Genomic DNA, 19,428 nt, shown 5'->3' with positions numbered 1-19,428 from the left:
TCCGTGTCCTGAGGACTCTCGGTGGGCGGTTTTGGGGTGCGGGGAGAAGTTTTGGGGTCTCTGTGCCCTGGTGGGGCTTCCTGGAGGGTCCGTGGGCAGTTTTGGGGTGGGGGGAGCAGTTTTGGGGTCTCCTGGGGGATTCACCCCTCGGTGTGACCCCAAACCCATTCCCTGCTCCGGGCTGGGGTTTTTTGGGTGCAGGGAGCAGTTTTGGGGTCTTTGTCCCCTGGGGGATTCCCCCGGAGGCTCCGTGAGGAGTTTTGGGGTGCAGGGAGCAGTTTTGGGGTCTCCTGAGGAGAGAAAGCCTCCCTGAAGGCTTCGTGCTCCATTTGGGGAGACCTCAGAAAAGGGGGACCCAAAATGTCCCCCCACCCCTCGGCGTGACCCCAAACCCATTCCCTGCTCCGGGCCGGGATTTTTAGGGTGCAGGGAGCAGTTTTGGGGTCTCCTGGGGGATTTTCTGGAGGTTCCGTCGGCGGTTTTGGGGTCCGTGGGCAGTTTTGGGGTCTCTGTGCCCTGGGGGATCGCCTGGATGCTCCATGGGCAGTTTTGGGGTCCGTAGGCACTTTTGGGGTCTCCTGAAGGATTCCCTGGAGGCTCCGTGGGCACTTTTGGGGTGCAGGGAGCAGTTTTGTGGTGCAGGGAGCGGTTTTGGGGTCTCCTGAGGGATTCTCTGGATGCTCCATGGGCAGTTTTAGGGTCCGTGGGCAGTTCTGGGGTTTCCATGTCCTGAGGGATTCCCTGGATGCTCCGTGGGCACTTTTGGGGTGCAGGGAGCAGTTTTGGGGTGTGTGAGCACTTTTAGGGTCCGTGGGCAGTTTTGGGGTTTCCATGTCCTGAAGGATGCCCTGGATACTCCGTGGGCACTTTTGGGGTCCGTGGGCACTTTTGGGGTGCAGGGAGCACTTTTGGGGTCCGTGGGCACTTTTAGGGTCTCCCGAGGGATTCTCTGGACACTCCGCGGGCACTTTTGGGCTCCGTGGGCAGTTTTGGGGTTTCCATGTCCTGGGGGATCCCCTGGATGTTCCGTGGGCACTTTTGGGTTCTCCTGAAGGATGCCCTGGATGCTCCATGGGCACTTTTGGGGTGCAGGGAGCGGTTTTGGGGTGCAGGGAGCGGTTTTGGGGTCCGTGGGCAGTTTTGGGGTCCGTGGGCAGTTCTGGGGTCCCCCAGGGGTGCTCCTGGCCCGGGCCCCCCCCAATCTTTTGGGGTTTGTCCCTGCCCTGGCCGGTCCCCCCGTTTGGGGTGGGCTGTCCCCAGTGTCCCCAGCAGGACGGGGACAGTTCCCGCTGGAGCCGGGGGACAGAGAGGGGCCGGGTGCAGGGCAGTGTCCCCAGAGCTGTCCCCAAGGCCAGCGCGAGGGTCACCAGTGTCCCCAGAGCTATTCCTGTCACCTCGGCGGGCGCTAATCCCGGGTCAGTCCCAACAGCGAGAGGGACAAACACGACAAAGTGTCCCCAACGAGCGGGAGGTGACAATCCCCGTGCTCATGTCACCGTCGCCAGCTCGGGCCACCCAGAAGGCGACACTTGGGGACAGGTGACGTCCCCCGGCGTGGCCGCCGGCTCCTTGTATGGCTGGGGACAGGAATAGCGCGGGGCGGGGGGGACAAGGGGGTGGCACCTCGGAGGTGGCACCTCGGGGACAGCGGGAGGTGCTGGGGACACTCGGGGGGGCTGCGGTGGCACTGGGGGTGTCGCCCTTGGGGACAGATGTCCTGTGGGGTTTGGGGTTTGGGGTTTGGGGCGGGTGTGTCCCGAATGCGGGCGGGATTTGTGGGGTGGGAGGGGACAGGAGGGGACAGGAGGGGACAGGAGGGGACAGGCCAGCCCCGCAAGGTCACCGAGGGCCACCGAGTGAGGCCGGGAATGTCACCGACACGCGGTGACAGGAATGTCACCCAGCGGCTGGGATGGCACCGCCACGTGGGGCCGGCCAGGGGACAGCGACAGCGGCTGGGGCTGGCTGTCCCTGTCCCTGTCCCCAAACAGTGACACAGGGCTGGCTGTCCCTGTCCCCAACAGTGACACGGGGCTGGCTGTCCCTGTCCCTGTCCCCAACAGTGACACGGGGCTGGCTGTCCCTGTCCCTGTTCCTGTCCCCAGCAGTGACACGGGGCTGGCTGTCCCTGTCCCTGTTCCTGTCCCCAGCAGTGACACGGGGCTGGCTGTCCCTGTCCCTGTCCCTAGCAGTGACACGGGGCTGGCTGTCCCTGTCCCCAAACAGTGACACAGGGCTGGCTGTCCCTGTCCCTGTCCCAAACAGTGACACAGGGCTGGCTGTCCCTGTCCCTGTCCCAAACAGTGACACAGAGCTGGCTGTCCCTGTCCCCAGCAGTGACACGGGGCTGGCTGTCCCCTGTCCCTGTCCCCAGCAGTGACACAGGGCTGGCTGTCCCTGTCCCTGTCCCCAGCAGTGACACAGGGCTGGCTGTCCCTGTCCCCAGCAGTGACACAGGGCTGGCTGTTCCTGTCCCTGTCCCCAAACAGTGACACAGGGCTGGCTGTCCCCTGTCCCTGTCCCCAGCAGTGACACAGGGCTGGCTGTCCCTGTCCCTGTCCCCAAACAGTGACACAGGGCTGGCTGTCCCTGTCCCCAGCAGTGACACAGGGCTGGCTGTCCCCTGTCCCTGTCCCCAACAGTGACACAGGGCTGGCTGTCCCTGTCCCTGTCCCTGTCCCCAAACAGTGACACGGGGCTGGCTGTCCCTGTCCCTGTCCCTGTCCCTGTCCCCAGCAGTGACACAGGGCTGGCTGTCCCTGTCCCTGTCCCCAGCAGTGACACAGGGCTGGCTGTCCCTGTCCCCAAACAGTGACACGGGGCTGGCTGTCCCTGTCCCTGTCCCTGTCCCTGTCCCCAGCAGTGACACAGGGCTGGCTGTCCCTGTCCCTGTCCCCAACAGTGACACAGGGCTGGCTGTCCCTGTCCCCAAACAGTGACACGGGGCTGGCGGTCCCTGTCCCTGTCCCCAAACAGTGACACAGGGCTGGCTGTCCCTGTCCCTGTCCCTGTCCCCAAACAGTGACACAGAGCTGGCTGTCCCTGTCCCTGTCCCCAGCAGTGACACAGGGCTGGCTGTCCCTGTCCCTGTCCCCGTCCCCAGCAGTGACACAGGGCTGGCTGTCCCTGTCCCTGTCCCTGTCCCCAGCAGTGACACAGAGCTGGCTGTCCCTGTCCCTGTCCCCAAACAGTGACACAGGGCTGGCTGTCCCTGTCCCTGTCCCCGTCCCCAGCAGTGACACAGGGCTGGCTGTCCCTGTCCCTGTCCCTGTCCCCAGCAGTGACACAGAGCTGGCTGTCCCTGTCCCTGTCCCCAAACAGTGACACAGGGCTGGCTGTCCCTGTCCCTGTCCCTGTCCCTGTCCCCAGCAGTGACACGGGGCTGGCTGTCCCTGTCCCTGTCCCCAACAGTGACACGGGGCTGGCTGTCCCTGTCCCTGTCCCCAGCAGTGACACGGGGCTGGCTGTCCCTGTCCCCAAACAGTGACACGGGGCTGGCTGTTCCTGTCCCTGTCCCCTGCAGTGACACGGGGCTGGCTGTCCCTGTTCCTGTCCCTGTCCCCAAACAGTGACACAGGGCTGGCTGTCCCTGTCCTTGTCCCTAGCAGTGACACGGGGCTGGCTGTCCCTGTCGCTGTCCCCAGAGCTGTCCCCGCTCTGTCCCCGCCCCGGCGCCGCTGTCGCGCAGCGCGGTCCCCGCGGGGCTGGTGGCCCCATCTGCTGTCGCACCTTGGGGACAGCGCTGAGAGCTCAGCGACCCCCGGCGCTGGCCCGGAGCCACCTGAGTTAATGACTTAATGCCTTAATGAGTTAATGACTTGATGAGTTAATGAGTTAATTGGGGCCCGCAGCTGCCCGCAGCCTCCAGCGCCACCATTACCCCGAGGCCACCGCATGTCCCCAAGTGCCACCAGCCCCCGCCATGGGACGGGGACTCCGCCCTGGCGCGGGCAGCGGTGGCAGGGCTGGAAAAGCTTTTCCAGGAGGAGAATTCCCCAAATCCCAGGGCTGGAAAGGCTTTTCCAGGAGGAGAATTCCCCATGTCCCAGGGCTGGAAAGGCTTTTCCAGGAGGAGAATTCCCCAAATCCCAGGGCTGGAAATGCTTTTCCAGGAGGAGAATTCCCCATGTCCCTGCAGTTCCTGTCCCCAAATCCCAATTCCCACCCCACAAATCCCCTTTTGTCCTGTCCCAGCTCCCTCAGCTTTTCCTGCTGCTCCAAATCCCAAAAATCCCCTCATTTCTGGCTGCATCCCAAAATTCTTCTCCTCAGCCCCCAAATCTTTGTGGGATGGAGGATTTAGGGTTCATCAATTTTGGGGATTTGCTCACATTTCCAGATTTTGATTTTTTGGGGATTTATTTTTGACCCCCACCAGCACATCCAGGATGAGTAAAAGCAATTTGGGATTTTCTCAAAACCCCTGAAAGAGCAGAATTCCTTGTGCCCATCCATTAATTTCAATATTTTTCCATCATTCCTTCAATTCTTTAATTTCAATTCCTTAATTTATTGAATTTGAAGTGACCAAAAGCAATTTCCCTGATTTTGGGGCTCACCCCAAAAGCTGCTTTGGGTTCACCACGGATTTTCCCTCCCCAAATCCTTTTCATCAGGAAGGATCCTCAGGCTGCAATTGGCAAAACAGCCCCAAATCCATGGAATTCCTTTATTTTAAAAGCCTCTTTGTCGTTAATCTTTTATCCTTTTCCTTCCGGCACGCAGATAAAGCGTGAAAAGAAGAAAAATTTGGAACAAACCCACGTGGCTGGAGGAGCATCCCTGATGCTGCTGCTGAGGGAGGCTGAGGTGCAAACCCAGCCTGAGGCTGGTATTGCTCTATTTAGGGCTAATTATAACCCAAACCAACAATTCCCAACCGCTAGATCCCATTGTTTTAAGGTAAAAATGCTGAATGTATGGATTTAAAGGCAGAGTAAAGATGAAATGAAGGCTCTCAGTGTTAATTGACGAGCATGGGAATGAACCAGCTCCCGCTCCCTCACGGACGGGCCGGGCTCGGCAGCAGGGCGGGAAGGGCTGTGCTACACACAGCAAAACAACGAGGGGACCACAAAGAGGGCAGAATACGCTGCGGGAATTACAAAAATACCCGCAGAAGCGCCAAAAGTGGCAATAACGCAGCAAGAACCGAGCACCAAAAGCTTCGGACGCCAGCGCCGCTTTGAGGCGGCGCGCGCCGCCGCCGTCCTTTTATAGGAGGGCTGCTCCCAGCATGCCCCGCGGCGGGGCTCGGCTCCCCTTTGCACACGGCGCGCATGCGCGGGTCCCCCCCCACTCCTCACCTCCCCCCCCCCCCCCCACTCCTCACCTCCCCCCCCCCCCCCCGCGAATCCCGCGCTGCCTCCGCGCACGCGCAGAGCGCCCGGCGCGCCATGTCCCTCCGCCCGCCGCCCCCGGGGCTCTCCCCGCCGCTTTTCGGGGCTTCCTCTCGCTTTTAGGGACTTCCCCCCGCTTTTAGGGGCTTCTTCCCGGCTCGTCCCGGCGGCGGGGGACGCGGGGAGAGCGGCGGCTGCGCGCCGGCGGAGGTAGGAGGCGAGCGGCGGCCGCCCCCCCCCCCCCCCCCCCCAGCGGTGAGGGCTGAGGGGGACGCGCGTAATGGCGGCTGTGGGGGGGGGGGGCGGCTGAGGGGCCCTCATGAGGAGCTTCGGGCTGTGCGTGTTTATTGTTTATTTTTTTATCTCTTCTCCTTCATTCCTTTATTTTTAAAGCCTCTTTGTCGTTAATCTTTTATCCTTTTTCTTCCGGCACGCGGATAAAGCCGCCGTGTAGCCACCGACCTGCAGCGCAGCCGCAACCCCGCAAGGGATTCGCTACATTTTGTACCCAGCACGGATTTAAATCTGGTTTTTAGACATTTCAGTCTCGGGTTTACGCGGTTTGAAGCGAGGGAAACGCTGCCCTGATCCTCCATTCCCCTGCACGTCAAACCACACTCAAAGTCTTAATTTCATCCATACTCAGGCTTTTCAATCCTTAAATTCAGCATTTTTACGTTAAAACAATGGGATATGGATGCTGGGAGTTGTGGTTTTGGGTTAAAATTGACCCTAAATAGAGCAACACCAGCTTTAGGTTGAGTTTGCACCTCAGGACCGGGATGTGACCTCAGGCACCTGCTCGTGGTTTGGGGTTAAAAACGCGGATTTTCCCTTTTTTCTGCTTTAAAACAGGAATAATTGAGCAAAATTGGGTAAAATACCCGAAGAAAAACGATTTTTACGTGAGGCCAAGTGTTGTAGCTCAGTAGCATCACGTGGTTTGCAGGAACTTCCTCTTTCGGGGGATTTAACATTTTCTAAAATACGATTTAAGCACAGGCTCCTTGGATAGTTTTAGTGTTATTTTAAATCAGAAATGTAGTGCGGGTTGCTCTTTTAATTAATTTTTTTTTTTAATCTCCTTTTATAGGGTAATTTCTGAGATTATTTACATAAAACTTGATAGGTTTTTTGACTCAGAATCCAAACCAACCCTCCAAAAAAATCTCATTCCAGCCCAGAATTGATGTTTAAGTGTTGTTGGTTTGGGTTTTTTTGCTCCTTTCTCTGCTGTGGGATCCTTCCCTGGACATCTAAAACCTTCAATTGGCTGCTGGGAGGATCAGAGAGGGTGGATCTGACATGAGCTCATGATTTTCTTTGGGATAAGACATTCCCCAAGGAGAAGGAGTATCCTGAATTTCATTTTTCATTTCTTTTTCCCCATTTAAATCTGCCCCTGGGGTGTGGGGATGGAAGGGACCAGCCCAGCCTCTTCCCCAATTTCTGCTGAAATTTGGGATATTTATCCAAGGGTGGGGTTTGCCAAAGGCTTCCAAAACCTGGATTCCTTCTCTTCCCTCTTTTCCTTCCCCAATTTGGGATTTGAGTTGATTTTGCTGCCAGACAAGGAGCTCATCTGGGTATTTCCCCTTTATCTTCCACTCCTGAAGGTAAATAAAACCTATTTTCCTACCTCCTTGCCATCAGTTAAATATTCTGTGTGGAACTTGGGCTTTTTTTGGGAATTTTAGGCAGGAATGTCAGTGATGGTGTCAGGGACCTGTTGCTGGTGTTTAAGTTGATTTATTAAACTTTGTGCTGCTCTGAAAGTGGAATTTGAGGGAGGTTCCTGGTGTTAAAATGCCCAGTTTTGGTCCTGTTTCTGGAATTCTTGGTTGAAAGGCTTGTCCTGATTTTTTTTTTTTTTTCTTGGATAGAAACCTCCTGCCCCAAAGGCTGGGATGGGGCAGAATTTTGGGAATACTCCAATAGATTCCAGTAGGGCTGGTGTTGATGTCCAGCTTGGGATGGAATGAACTCTTGCTGGGAGTTTTGTTTGGGATTTGGGAGCTGAGTTTGCCTTTCCCTGGGCTGGGAACGGGCCTGGAGTGGCTGGAGGGATATTCCATACCTGCAAAATGGCCTTTTCCATAGGAAAACTGGGAGAGAGGAGTGGGAAAATGGGACTTCGGTTCCCAGGATGGCGCAGAGTGGGAGGAATAACTTTGCTTGGGGTTTGGGTCCCTTTTTCCACGTGGTTTTATCTCATGCCAGGAATTTTCTTGTTCAAGTGCTTCCTTCCCCATCCCGGTCCTTTTTTAGGATCTGCCTCCTTCAGGCTTTACAATTCCAGCTCAGCCTTTGCTGTTCCCTTTTTCCTGGGAAATCCAAATTTCCAGGCTGGGATTTGTCCTCTTCCCATTATCCAGGTGCTTCAGGACCATTCCCATTCTGCCTTCCTCTTCCTCCTCATCCTCCAGGACACATCCCAATCCCTTGTGTGTGCTGGTGTGGCTGGAACATTCCCAGTGATCCTGGCTCTTGGAATTCCAAACCCACTGATCCCAGCTGAGATCCTGCTGGATCCGGAGCTGGTAACTGGAATATCCCCAGGGAGGATTTTGCCTGGAGCTGCTTTCACCTCTCAAATACTGGGAATTCTTGCTTGAGCAGGCAGGTGGCCCTGTTGGAATGGGAGAACCTGGAATGGCAGCCCACCAGGAATGGGAGAACCTGGAATGGGAGAACCTGGAATGAGAGAACCTGGAATGGCAGCTCACCAGGAATGGGAGAACCTGGAATGGGAGAACCTGGAATGAGAGAACCTGGAATGGCAGCCCACCATGAATGGGAGAACCTGGAATGAGAGAACCTGGAATGGCAGCCCACCATGAATGGGAGAACCTGGAATGGGAGCCCACCTGGAATGGGAGAACCTGGAATGGGAGCCCACCATGAATGGGAGCCCACCATGAATGGGAGCCCACCATGAATGGGAGCCCACCTGGAATGGGAGAACCTGGAATGGGAGAACCTGGAATGGCATCCCACCATGAATGGCAGAACCTGGAATGCCAACCCACCTGGAGTGGGAGAACCTGGAATGCCAACCCACCATGAATGGGAGAACCTGGAATGCCAACCCACCCGGAATGGGAGAACCTGGAATTGCATCCCACCAGGAATAGGAGAACCTGGAATGGCAGCCCACCTGGATCTGTCATGCTCTGCTGGATTTGGGAGGAGCTGTGTGGTGGTTTGGCACCTGGAAGATCCCAGGATGGAGGGATAATAAGGGTGGACACCACAGATAACCTGGAAAATCCAGGAGCTCCTGCTGGAACTGGGATGTCCCAGTGGGGTTGTGCTGGCAAGGGAAGGTCTGGAGATGACAATCCCAGAGATCCAGAGGGTGGTGAACTGCCCAGAGCCATCCAAAATCACGGGAAAGAATTCCCAGATGCAGGGAAAGGGCTGGGAATGCCTTGCCCAAGGCCTGACCTTGATGAGAGGACATCTGGGCTGCTGTGGGTGAGGAATTCTCCAGAGGGAAGGACCATGGCACCCTCTGGATGCCATCGTGCTGTTGGGCAGCACAGGAAGGAGGAGGAAAATCCAGGTTCTTCCAGAACATTCCAAGATTTTGCCATCAAGCAAAGGAAGAGCAGGGAATCTCCAAAGGAGATCCAGGTCTTGGGACTGGACATGGTGAGATCCATGGGGATGTGGTCAGGTCTGGAAGAACTCTTGGAAAGGCCCAGCAGCTTCCCAGGCATGGCTTTGGTTCCAGCTTTGTTTATCTGCTCTGGAGTTAGCACAGAGCCAGAAAATTCCATGCTATTTATAGGGACAGATCAGGAAATTCTCCTTTTGGAATTTCCTTTTGGATGAGCCTTCTGTGTAACGGGAGGAATCCCCTTCTGCCTTCTCCTGAGGCTCCTGGAGAAAGGGAGGCTTCACAAGGACCTTGAGGGTCTCCACAAATCCCTGACAGGGAAGGGGGAGTTGGGATCTGATCCCAGGGAATAACAGGATAAGAGGGAACGGCCTCAGGCTGTGCCAGGGGAGGCTCAGGGTTGACACCAGCAGGAATTTCCCCATGGAAAGGGTGCTCAGGCCTTGGAAGGGCCCAGGGAGGTTTGGAGTCCCCATCCCTGGAGGTGTCCAAGGAATTCCTGGATGTGGCACCCAGTGCCAAGGCGGGCATTGGGCACAGCTTGGACTGGGTGATCCCAAAGGTGTTTTCCAGCCGGGATAATCCCAGGATTCTGTGCTGGTGCAGGTTCCTTGTCCTTTTCCTCCATGCAGGAATTCTTGCTCTGTGCTCTCATTCAGGCTCTGCAAACACCAGGGAGAGTTTAAAATCCAGAACTTTCCATTTCTCCATCCATATTGGGAAGGCTGGAAAATGGAGGCAGGAAGTTGAAGGGGAAAGCAAGGAAGGCGTCGTTCGGCTTTTGTGTTGTGCTCCGAAGTTCTGGGATTGCCCTTCCCAGGGATCAGCTGGGAATGTTCTCCTGGAGAAGGGAGAGCTCCAGGGAGACCTCAGAGCCTGAAGGAGAGCGGGAGTGGGACTTGGGACATGAGGGATGGAGAGATGGGACGCAGGGAATGGCTCCCACTGGGAAAGGGGAGATTGGGCTGGGATCTTGGCAAGGAATTCCTGGCTGGGCTGGAATTCCCAGATTTGCTGGGGCTGCCCCTGGATCCCTGGCAGTGCCCAAGGCCAGGTTGGACATTGGGGCTTGGATCCAGCTGGGACGGTGGGAGATGTCCCTGATCTGGGGGCGGGATTGGATGGGATTTAAGCTCTTTTCCCACCCAAACCATTCCATGATTTCCAGTCGGTGTCACTGTGGCAGCCCCAGCTCGGAGCCCGGTCCCTGCTGTGGTGTCCCTGTCCCAGCAGCGGCGCCTCCGAGGCTCTGACGCTTCCCAGGCAAAGCTGCCTGGAGGAGGAAGGTGAGGCTCTCCCTGATATCTCCAGACCATTGTTTCCTCCGTCTTGGCATTTCCTTTGGAGCATTTCCAGCATTTCCTTTGGAAAGGTCACTCGGGAGCTCCTTGTCCGCAGCCCTTCCTAGAATCCCAGACTGGTTTGGGTGGGAAGGGACCTCAGATCCCATCCAGTGCCACCCCCTGCCATGGATGGGGACATTTTCCATAGACCAGGCTGCTCCAAGTCTTTCCCAGCCTGGATCCCATCCCTGAGGTTTGCACAGGTGAGTTGGTATCCCCGATCCTGCTCCCAGCTGTCCGTGTGAGATGCAGCACCTGGAAATACCTGGAGAGGTAAAAACTCATCCTGTGGGAGTTCTGTTTTTTTTTCCCCTCCTTTGGGAGGTTCCTGGTCCGTGGAATTAAGGTTGGTGGTGTTCCAGATTTGCTCTGCTGATGCGTTTGAGGTTGTCCTGCTGATGGGTGGCTTTGACAGTGTTCCTTCTCCAAGTGCTTCCCACAGGGATGGGCTCAGAGGGAATTTTTGTCCTCCAGTGCTGGGAATTCTGGAGAAAACACAAACAGAAAGGCAGGAGGTGGCTCGGGGAATGTTGGTTGACATTTGTTTGGAAACCCTCTGGAACAAACTTGGCTTCGCATGCAGCTCCTGTTGAAAAATCTGGTTTAATTTATGGAGGGAGGAGGAATATTGGGTGAGAGGCCAGAATTTTGGGAATGCTGTCTGGTGGGAATCTGGTTATTGTTTTCTTGAAGAGGATTAATAGGATTCATGTTTCTCCTGAGCCTGAACAGTTTGTACTCGGTTCAAATTAAATAATTCCTCAAAAAAATTCACACCCAGATGGGAGCAAACTCCGGGAATTGTGCTGGAAAATCCTCCTCTCCTGCACCTGTCAGGTTTGGTCATTCCCTGTGAGGTTTATTCCTTGAGCTTTGATCTCAGCGTGAACCACTGCTCGTGGAAAAACTTCCAGCTGGAGTCGACTTCCACGAGCTTGGAAAACAAAACCCCGTGACGGCATCGGCGGGACGAGAGCCTCGGCACCGCGGGAACTCAGCGCAGAGCTCCGGGAACGGCTGGGAAAACTCCTGGAAAACCTGCGAGAAGAGTCCAGCTCCAGGAGACAACAGATGGACAAGGGGGAAATGAGGAATTCCCGGGTTTGGAGTTTTCCTGGTTTGGGCTGGGACAGGGTTGGGAGTTTCTGCAGCTGCTGCTCCGGTGGTGCCGTGTTCGGGGTTGGGAACGGGGATGGAGCTGGGAACGCGCTGATGTTGTGGCCGCTGCTTTGTCCTCGCCCTAAATCCAGAATTCCCGGTGTCCTCGCTCGGTCTCCGAGGAGCTGCACGGGGACTTGGCCGCTCTTTGATGTTGCACTGATCTCGGTCTCCATCCCTGACCTGCTTGGACGGGGCTTGGAGCGCTCTGGGATAACGGGAGGTGTGGGAATGGGAATGGCAGGAGATGGAATGGGATGGGCTTTAGGGTCCCTTCCAGCCCAAAGCCCTGTGTGATTCTCTCTCCAGAACTCTGTGCTGTTTCGTTTTCCTCTCCCTGTATTTGTACCTTCTTTTCCCACCACACAGCACCAAATTCTCAGTGATTTCACCCAAACCAAGCCCCACTTCCATTGACCACGGTGCTTTTTGTGTGGAGATTTTTTGTCGCTGTTCCTGTACGATTTTACTCCTCTCTGTTTCCAACCCTTTCTATTTAAGCTCTCGGAGAGATGGGATATTTTCTACCCACAGAATTCCAGCCTCGTCCCACCCTGCGAATTCTTGCAGGGTTTGCTCTTCACCCATGGGAGCGCTCATGGGAGTGTCCTCCTGGAAACCGCTCCGGCCTCGGCTCCGCTCCACCCAGCTGGAAATGGTTGGAGTGCTCCACCTAAACGGTTCCACTTCCAGCTCATCCCTCGTCACCCTTCCGACAGGGGGGCTTCACGCTTTGCCTTGCTGCTCCTAAAATTATTAATTGTAATTAAATCCAAACTCTGTTGTCACAAAGAAGTGAAATGGCAGGTTTTAAGCAATGCTGTTGCAAGTGTCACCACCGGTTGTGTTCCCTGTGACATCCAGTTTGTTGGGTTAAGCTTGTTAATCAGCTGTTTGATTGATTAATCACCTGTTCTCTATATTTAAGATTTTAAACAGTGAAAGAAAACGGTTTTTTTGTGAATTATGAGTGCTTTAAACTGTGGTGCAAATCCCGCTTCCGTGCCTCGGGTTGCTTTTCTCCCCGTCCTAGAAGCCGCTGTGAGCAGATGCCAAAGATGACCCATCTAATCCTTGTCTTTTAACTTGCAGCTTTGTGTTGTTCTTGGAAAGTTTCGCTCCACTTGTGAATTCCCTGAACCTTGGCCTTGCCAGCCCCCTTGTGTTGGGCCCTCCTCCTTTTCAGCTTGCCCAAATTAAGACCCACTTGGCTCTCCAGCGCTTGGCTGCCGGCGGCGGGCGGGCGCCTCCCCACGCTGGCGTCCGCCAGGCATTGCTGAAAGACGCAATGTTTAGCCCCAGAGGAACCTTGCCCCCGAGGCCCAGAGGACCCAACCCGGCGGGCACCAAACCCCCGGCAGCTTTCAGGGCCGGAGGCGCGGCGGGGCCGCCCAGGAAAGCCGCGCCCGCGACGCCCCAAGGAGCGCCCCAGAGATTCTCGGGGCAGGAGTGGACGGGTTCGCAGAGGATCAACGTCCGCGTCACGCTGCACAGGGCCGATCCCAGGAAAGTCAAGGAGAAGAGCGGCCTGCACCAGGAGCAGAAGGGAGACCCGCGTGCCACTCGCTGGGATGGCGGCCCCTGCCCCGCCGGCACCGCCGGGCCGAAGCCGCCCGGCCCGGCGCCGGTCCTGGAGCACAACTCCAACCCTCAGAACCGCTACACGCCCGAAAGCGCCTCCAGCATTTTAGCGAGCTTCGGGCTGTCCAACGAAGACCTGGAGGAGCTGAGCCGCTACCCCGACGACCAGCTGACGCCCGAGAACATGCCGCGGATCCTGCGGGAGATCCGCATCCGGAAGATGGGCCACGCCGTGCCCGGCCTGCACGCTCCGAGCCGGGGGGAAGAGCCGGTGGGCGAGAGCAGCGGCACCGCCGTCAAGAGCAAAGTGATCGACTACGGCCACGCCAGCAAGTACGGCTACACCGAGGACCCGCTGGAGATCCGCACCTACAACCCCGAGGCGCTGCCCGAGGAACCGCTGGAAGCGCGCGTCTTCAATCCCGAAAGCTCGAGCGCGGAGAACCGGGAAGAATTCCAGCGGGAGCAGAGCGTGCCGGTGGCCGTCCCGCCGCCCAACGTGCCGTGCAACCCCGTGTTCCCGGCCGAAGACCTCATCAAGCTGCCGGCCTTCCCCGCCGACTCCTCGCCCGCTCCGTCGTTTTTCCCGGCCGAGCCGCCGGCCAAGGTGCCGGTGCTGTGCAGCGCCGCGCCCGCCGCGCTGCCGGTGGTGAAGCCGGCGTCCCAGCCGCCCATGCCGCCGGTGCTGCCGCCCATCCTGCCGGCGCTGCTGCCCACGCCGCTGCCGCAGCCCATGCTGCCCCCGGTGATGCCGCCGCTGGTCCAGCCGCCCGTGTCCCAGCACGTGTTGCCGCCCTTGACGCCGCCGCCCTTCTCGGCCGGGCTCCTGGCCGCCATCAGCCAGCACGAGCAGAAGCAGCGCGACGCCGGCAGCGCCCATCCCGGGCCCAGCGCCCATCCCGGGCCCAGCGCCCATCCCGGGCCCAGCGCCGCCGGCGGGGCCTCGGCGGGACACAAGCCCTACCACAAACCCTTCCACGCGCCGGCACAGGAGCCCATCAAATCCCCGTTCGGGGTGGTGAAGGCGTCCTGGCTGCCCGTGTTCCCGGAGCAGAAGAGCAAACGCCTGCCCACCCCGTCCATGATGAACGACTACTATGCCACGTCGCCGCGAATATTCCCACATTTGTGTTCTCTGTGTAACCTTGAATGCACTCATATGAAGGTGAGTGGCTTTCCCAGATTATTCCCTAAGCGTGTGTACTCGGCACCTTTTCCCTGGGAATTCCGTGGATTGGGATGCTGGTCGCCAAGTTTGAGTGTTGGGAATGGTGCTAGAAATGATTGTAACGGCGTGTTCTGCTCCCAGTTGCATTTCAGACTTGCTTTACGTGTTGATTATTATTTTTTTTTTTCCAGTATTGAAATGTTTTTTGACTTTGCAGCGGGTGTCAAACAACAAAACAAACCTCGAGCAGCGGAGTGAAATATTAACGTTGTGGGGGGGGGACTCAGATCGTGTCTGGGGGGTGGGTGAGATGTCCGTGTGTTCATTCCCCCCCTCCTCCTCCTCCTCCTCCAAACTCTGCCTGAAAACAAAAGAGCCCATTTAGAACCCGAAATTTCATCTTCCAAATCCGCTCTGTGCGACAACGCTGGATATTCCAGAGGCTGGCTCGGGGCGACGCGAAAAATGCGTCCCTTCATCCCACCGGGCTCTCAGCCTTGGAGGAAATCACAGTTTGAGCTTTGAAGGAAAAAATAAAGGGAGAAAATGGTGGATACTGGGAGATAAAAAATGTTTTGGAAGCTGTGGGTTTTCCTGGAAAAGCCCAAGGTTTGATCCATCAAAAATATTGGAGAAGGTGATATAAAAACCCAGAATAATTCATTAATAGTTGTTTAACGTGTTTGAATTGCAAAGTGTGGAGAGGCTGCGGGGGAGGGATTTTTGTAATTTGGCAAAATCCTGGAGATTTTAGGCTCTGTTTGCTGTGAATTAAAAATCTGGCTGAAAACGGGGATGGCTTTGTTAGGAAAAAAAAACAGAAATTCCCAAACCGTTTTCCGCAGGAGGTGCTGAGGGCCAGGGAGATGGGCAGCTGGAAATAGGAAGAGAAGGATGAATTTAAATAAAAATGGGTAAAATTGAACAGGAAAATGAAAGCGGGGGACTGTTAACAAAGGGAAAAAGCAATTTGGGAAAAGGGAATGAATTTATATGGGAATTCTTAGCGCCTTTAAGGAGGGAAATGTTGTCACTAAAAATCTGTTGGCCAATCAGCTCTGGCTGAGAGTTTTGGGGGGGAATAAAGGTGGTGAGATCTTGTCCTGGTGGCCCTGGGGCGGGATGTGTTCCCAGGAATCCTGATCCTACTGCAGGATCCCACTCCCAAATGTGCTCCCTGTCCTTCAGCCCTGGATCCCCTTCCTTCGGGAAGCGTTTGGTGTTTGTCTCCCAGGGCCACAGGAGACCTCCCAGGACCAGCCCTGGTGCAGAAGAACCACAAGAGTTTGGGAATTTTATCCCAAAAATAAAACTTTGATGAAGAAATGTGCAGCTGGTGTATCCACGGATTGCAGAGATCAAAGAATTCCTCTCAGTTCCAGCTCTGCAGTTCAGCAAACCTGGTCGGTTTTGGGTGCTTGGAGGTGACCTGGACATTCAAGATTTGTCTTCCCAACCATTCCCTGTCTGTCCTGGGAGAGCTGGATGGGGCCTCAGCTTGGAAGAGCCACCAGACCTGGTGATTCCCAGGATTCCCCAGGACCTGAGGCGTTTGATGCTGTCCCAGGTGGCATGGCTGTCCTTGGCCTGGAGCAATGGATTTCGTGGATGGAGGAGCGTTCAGGCCTGGATGGTGGCACTTGGAGCAGCCACCCTGGCATTGGGATTGGCGTCATCCAGCGTCTCCAGCGGTGACAGGGACACCGGGACCGGCCACCTCGGCATGGTGAAGGTGACACCGAGCTCTGCCCTGGAGGGGTTTCCTTGGAGAGGTGGGGCCATCCCAACCCCATGAGGCCCAGCAAGGGCAGGAGCTCCCGGGGCAGGACAATCCCAGCACAGATCCAAGATGGGACGAGGACGATTGGAGCAGCTCTGGGAGAAGGACTTGGGGTGTTGGGGATGGGAAGCTCCAAATGTCCTGGACGGATCCCTGTGCCCTGGGCTGATCCCACAGCACGGGCAGCAGCAAAGGTGGGAATTCTGCCCAGGTGAGACCCCACCTGCAGAGCTGCCTCCAGCTTTGGGGCAACATCAGCAGGACCTGGAGCAAATCCAGAGGAGGCCATGGAGATGCTCTGCAGCCAGGCTGGGAGAGCTGGGAATGTTCCCCTGGAGAAGGGAAAATTCCAGGGAATGCTCAGAGTGCCTGCAGGGGCTCCAGGAGAGCTGGAGAGGGGCTGGGGACAAGGCCTGCAGGGACAGGAGCCAGGGAATGGCTCCCACTGGGAAAGGGGAGATTGGGCTGGGATCTTGGCAAGGAATTCCTGCCTGGGCTGGAATTCCCAGAGCAGCTGGGGCTGCCCCTGGATCCCTGGCAGTGCCCAAGGCCAGGCTGGATGGATTTGGGTCCACCTGGGATTGGGAAAGGTGTCCCTGCCCATGGCAGCAGTGGGAATGGGATGGGATTTAAGGTCCCTTCCCACCCAAACCATTCCAGGATTCTGGGATAACAGAGCTGACACTGGATGAAGATGAAGGTGCCCAACGAGGGAAACCTTTTCTATCCCACATTTGAAGACCCCAAAACCAAAATTTTAGTGATGGATTCTGAGCTCAGGCTGTTGGTGCTGAGCTCCCTTTTTCCATTAGTTTTTCACAATTTTTCCATGGATTTTTTAATCTACTCTTGGATTGACTCGTTCTGGATCCGACCACTCCGCGTTGCCCATGGGAAGAGAATCCCAGCCCCTGGAATATGAAACCCAGAGGTTCCCACCTCACCTGGATGTGGGACGTTCATCCCAACATTGTCCCTCCAGCTTGGCTGTGCCAAAACTCTGGGAGCTGAATTTTCCCTGGGAAGAACAAAAAAACCAAAACATCCTGGATGTCATTTTTTCAGATTTCTGATGCATTTCAAGGTGGTTTGATTGGTGTTATGTTTTTTGGGGTTTTTTTGTTAGAAGCCACAAGTTTTAGTATTTCCCACCTGCATCCAGAGTTTTTTTTATGGAAAATGCATCGTTTGAAGCAGGCAGGTCCGAAATATTGGGAATTTGTGGAAGAAATGGTGGAAATTTGTGGAGGTGTCCGCGGAAGGTGGGTTTGGGGCTGCAGCAGAATTTGACAGATTTGGGCTCGTTTTGGTGTCGGGCAGGAAGGGCCGTGGTGAGAGGCTGGACTCTGATCCTGGGGAACATTCCTGTGGGATCCTCTGTGAGGAGGAGCAGCCACACCAAGCTGGATTTTAGGGCGTTAAAATCAGAATTTCAGGCAAAATTTGATGCTTGGGCCAGGTATTCCTAAAAATCTTTGTGTCCTGGGTGTTTTTTTTTTTTAGGGCAAAATTCCAAATTCTGCTTTGGGATGGGCGGAGTCTGACCCCCCCCTGCTGTCCCTTTTAATTCTGATTTCCCAAATCCTCAAAAAATCCCGAAGGATTTTAGGGATATTCCGTGGAGCAGCTTCATTTTCAGCTCAGAATCGCATCCCGTGGGAATAACAAAGGGAGATCTGTGGGATTCCTCCTTCTCCGGACACTTGGCGTCTCGGATGGAGCAGATCTCTTGGAATAACAATTCCTTCATCCTCAGTCCCACCACATCTGGAATGAAGTGGATTTGAAACGTTCCCAGCACAATGGGATGGGATTTATCCTTATCTTTATCCACTTCTGTTCCCCACATCCTGTCAAAGTTGGGGGCGACGCCTCCTCGGACGCGGAATTTGCGAAATCCTTGGGATTCTCTGTTTTCCGTGAAGATTTGCACCCAGAGTTCTTTTATTGGACACTTCACTCCGCCACCTTCTGCTTCCAGGATTTCCTGGAGGTGATCCATGGGTGAGAGGAGGTTGGGATGGAATTAGGGAAGGTGGGAATGGAGGAGTTCATTCAGATGGGATTTTTTCTTCTCGCCAGGAATTATGGGAAGGGATCCTGTAATTTTAGGGGAAGGATTTAGTTGGATCCCAGGAGAAATCTTGGCTGTTCCATCCCTGGAATGTCCAAATCCAGGTTGGATGGGGCTTGGAGCAACCTGGGATCATGGGATCATCTCTGGGTTCCCTTCCAACCCAACCATTCCAGGATGGTTCCATGGGCAGTGGAATATTCCTGAAGAGTGGGAAAGGCCAGGAATGAGGCAAAAAGGAGGGAAATCCATAAATCCAGAGGGTTTTGGATTCTGTGGACAGTGGAATATTCCCAAAGAGTGGAAGAGTTCGAAATGAGGCAAAAAGGAGGAAAATCCATAAATCCAGAGGGCTTTGGCTGGTGAGGACCTGGCAAGGAGAAGAAGATTCCCAAAAGTCTTGGATCAGCAGCTGGAGGGATTTGGGACCAAAACCCCTCCTTGGCACCATGGAATTGGAATTCTGGGAGTCAAATTCCCTCTGGCACCATGGAATTGGAATTTCGGGAGTCGAATTCCCTTTTCATTCCCACCAAGTTTTCCTTGAGGAGCAGCTTTGGTTTATCCTGGTTAAATTCAAACCTGGAAAAATCTGGATCCTTGGGAATGGGATTGGCTTAGGGGACGGTCTGGAATTAGGGAAAACCAGCTTGGAATGCTGAAATCGCTGCTTTTTATCCCCATGGGAATCATTCCATCATCCTGACTCCTCAGATCCATTATTTTATATTAATTATTCCGTATTTGATTGGATTTTACGATCTCAGAGCAGCTGGAAGTTGGATTTTTTTCCCCATGGATATTTCATTGTTATCATTGCTGATGTTCCACCTTGAAGAATTCCAGAGTTTTCCAAGGAATATCCCTTCTCCATAGAAAACTGCCTTCCTTTTTTTTGTTTATTCCCAGCTCCCTGTCAACATTCCCAGCTAAACCAGAGTTTGGGCATTTTTACATGGAATTAAATCCCGCTTTTATCGGATTTTTTAAACGATGAGCGAGCGTGAAAAACATCCCGGGGCTCTGGGATGGCCTTTGAGCCGTGACGTGATGGGAACTGAGCATTCCCAGAGCTCCAGGCACGGGAATTCCAGCCTGGGAATGAGCTTGGACGTGGAGATGCCACATGTTGAGGGGAGCTGGAATTGCCCATGGGTGCCACAGCAAATCGTGCATTTATTCCCCTTGAATTCCCATTTTTGTTTTTTCGGAGCAGCCTCCGGTGATCCACGGTGCTGCTGCCATATCCCCTTCGTTAACTGGTGAATTAATTGATTTAATGAACTGATTGAACGAATTGATTTAATCATTTTAATTAATTGATTGGAGGAGTCGGTTTGACTGAGGCTTTTGTTGTGGAGCA

At 55.1% G+C, this 19,428-nt stretch overlaps 1 protein-coding gene across 3 annotated transcripts in view; it reads left to right on the top strand.

Annotated features, from left to right (window-relative positions):
* The first annotated feature begins 6,821 nt into the window (after positions 1-6,821).
* The window catches only part of ZNF638 (zinc finger protein 638), a 65,213-nt gene continuing 52,606 nt past the window's right edge, over positions 6,822-19,428 (top strand). For 2 of the 3 annotated variants that reach the window (XM_071455859.1, XM_071455856.1), the window contains exons 1-2: positions 8,491-11,405; positions 12,555-14,208. In XM_071455859.1, the coding sequence (XP_071311960.1) occupies positions 12,751-14,208 (1,458 nt within the window). In that variant the 5' untranslated portion in view covers positions 8,491-11,405; positions 12,555-12,750. Of the gene's footprint in view, positions 6,956-8,490; positions 11,406-12,554; positions 14,209-19,428 lie in introns of those variants that run through there. The other variant, XM_071455858.1, reaches the window with a different exon arrangement.

Source organism: Agelaius tricolor, unplaced genomic scaffold, assembly GCF_023055355.1.
Source record: "Agelaius tricolor isolate 1412-34295 unplaced genomic scaffold, bAgeTri1.0.p SCAF_54, whole genome shotgun sequence".
Classification (NCBI taxonomy): Eukaryota; Metazoa; Chordata; class Aves; order Passeriformes; family Icteridae; genus Agelaius; species Agelaius tricolor.
The sequence above is the reverse complement of the archived record's forward strand: the minus strand, read 5'-3'. Positions and strand labels throughout refer to the sequence as shown.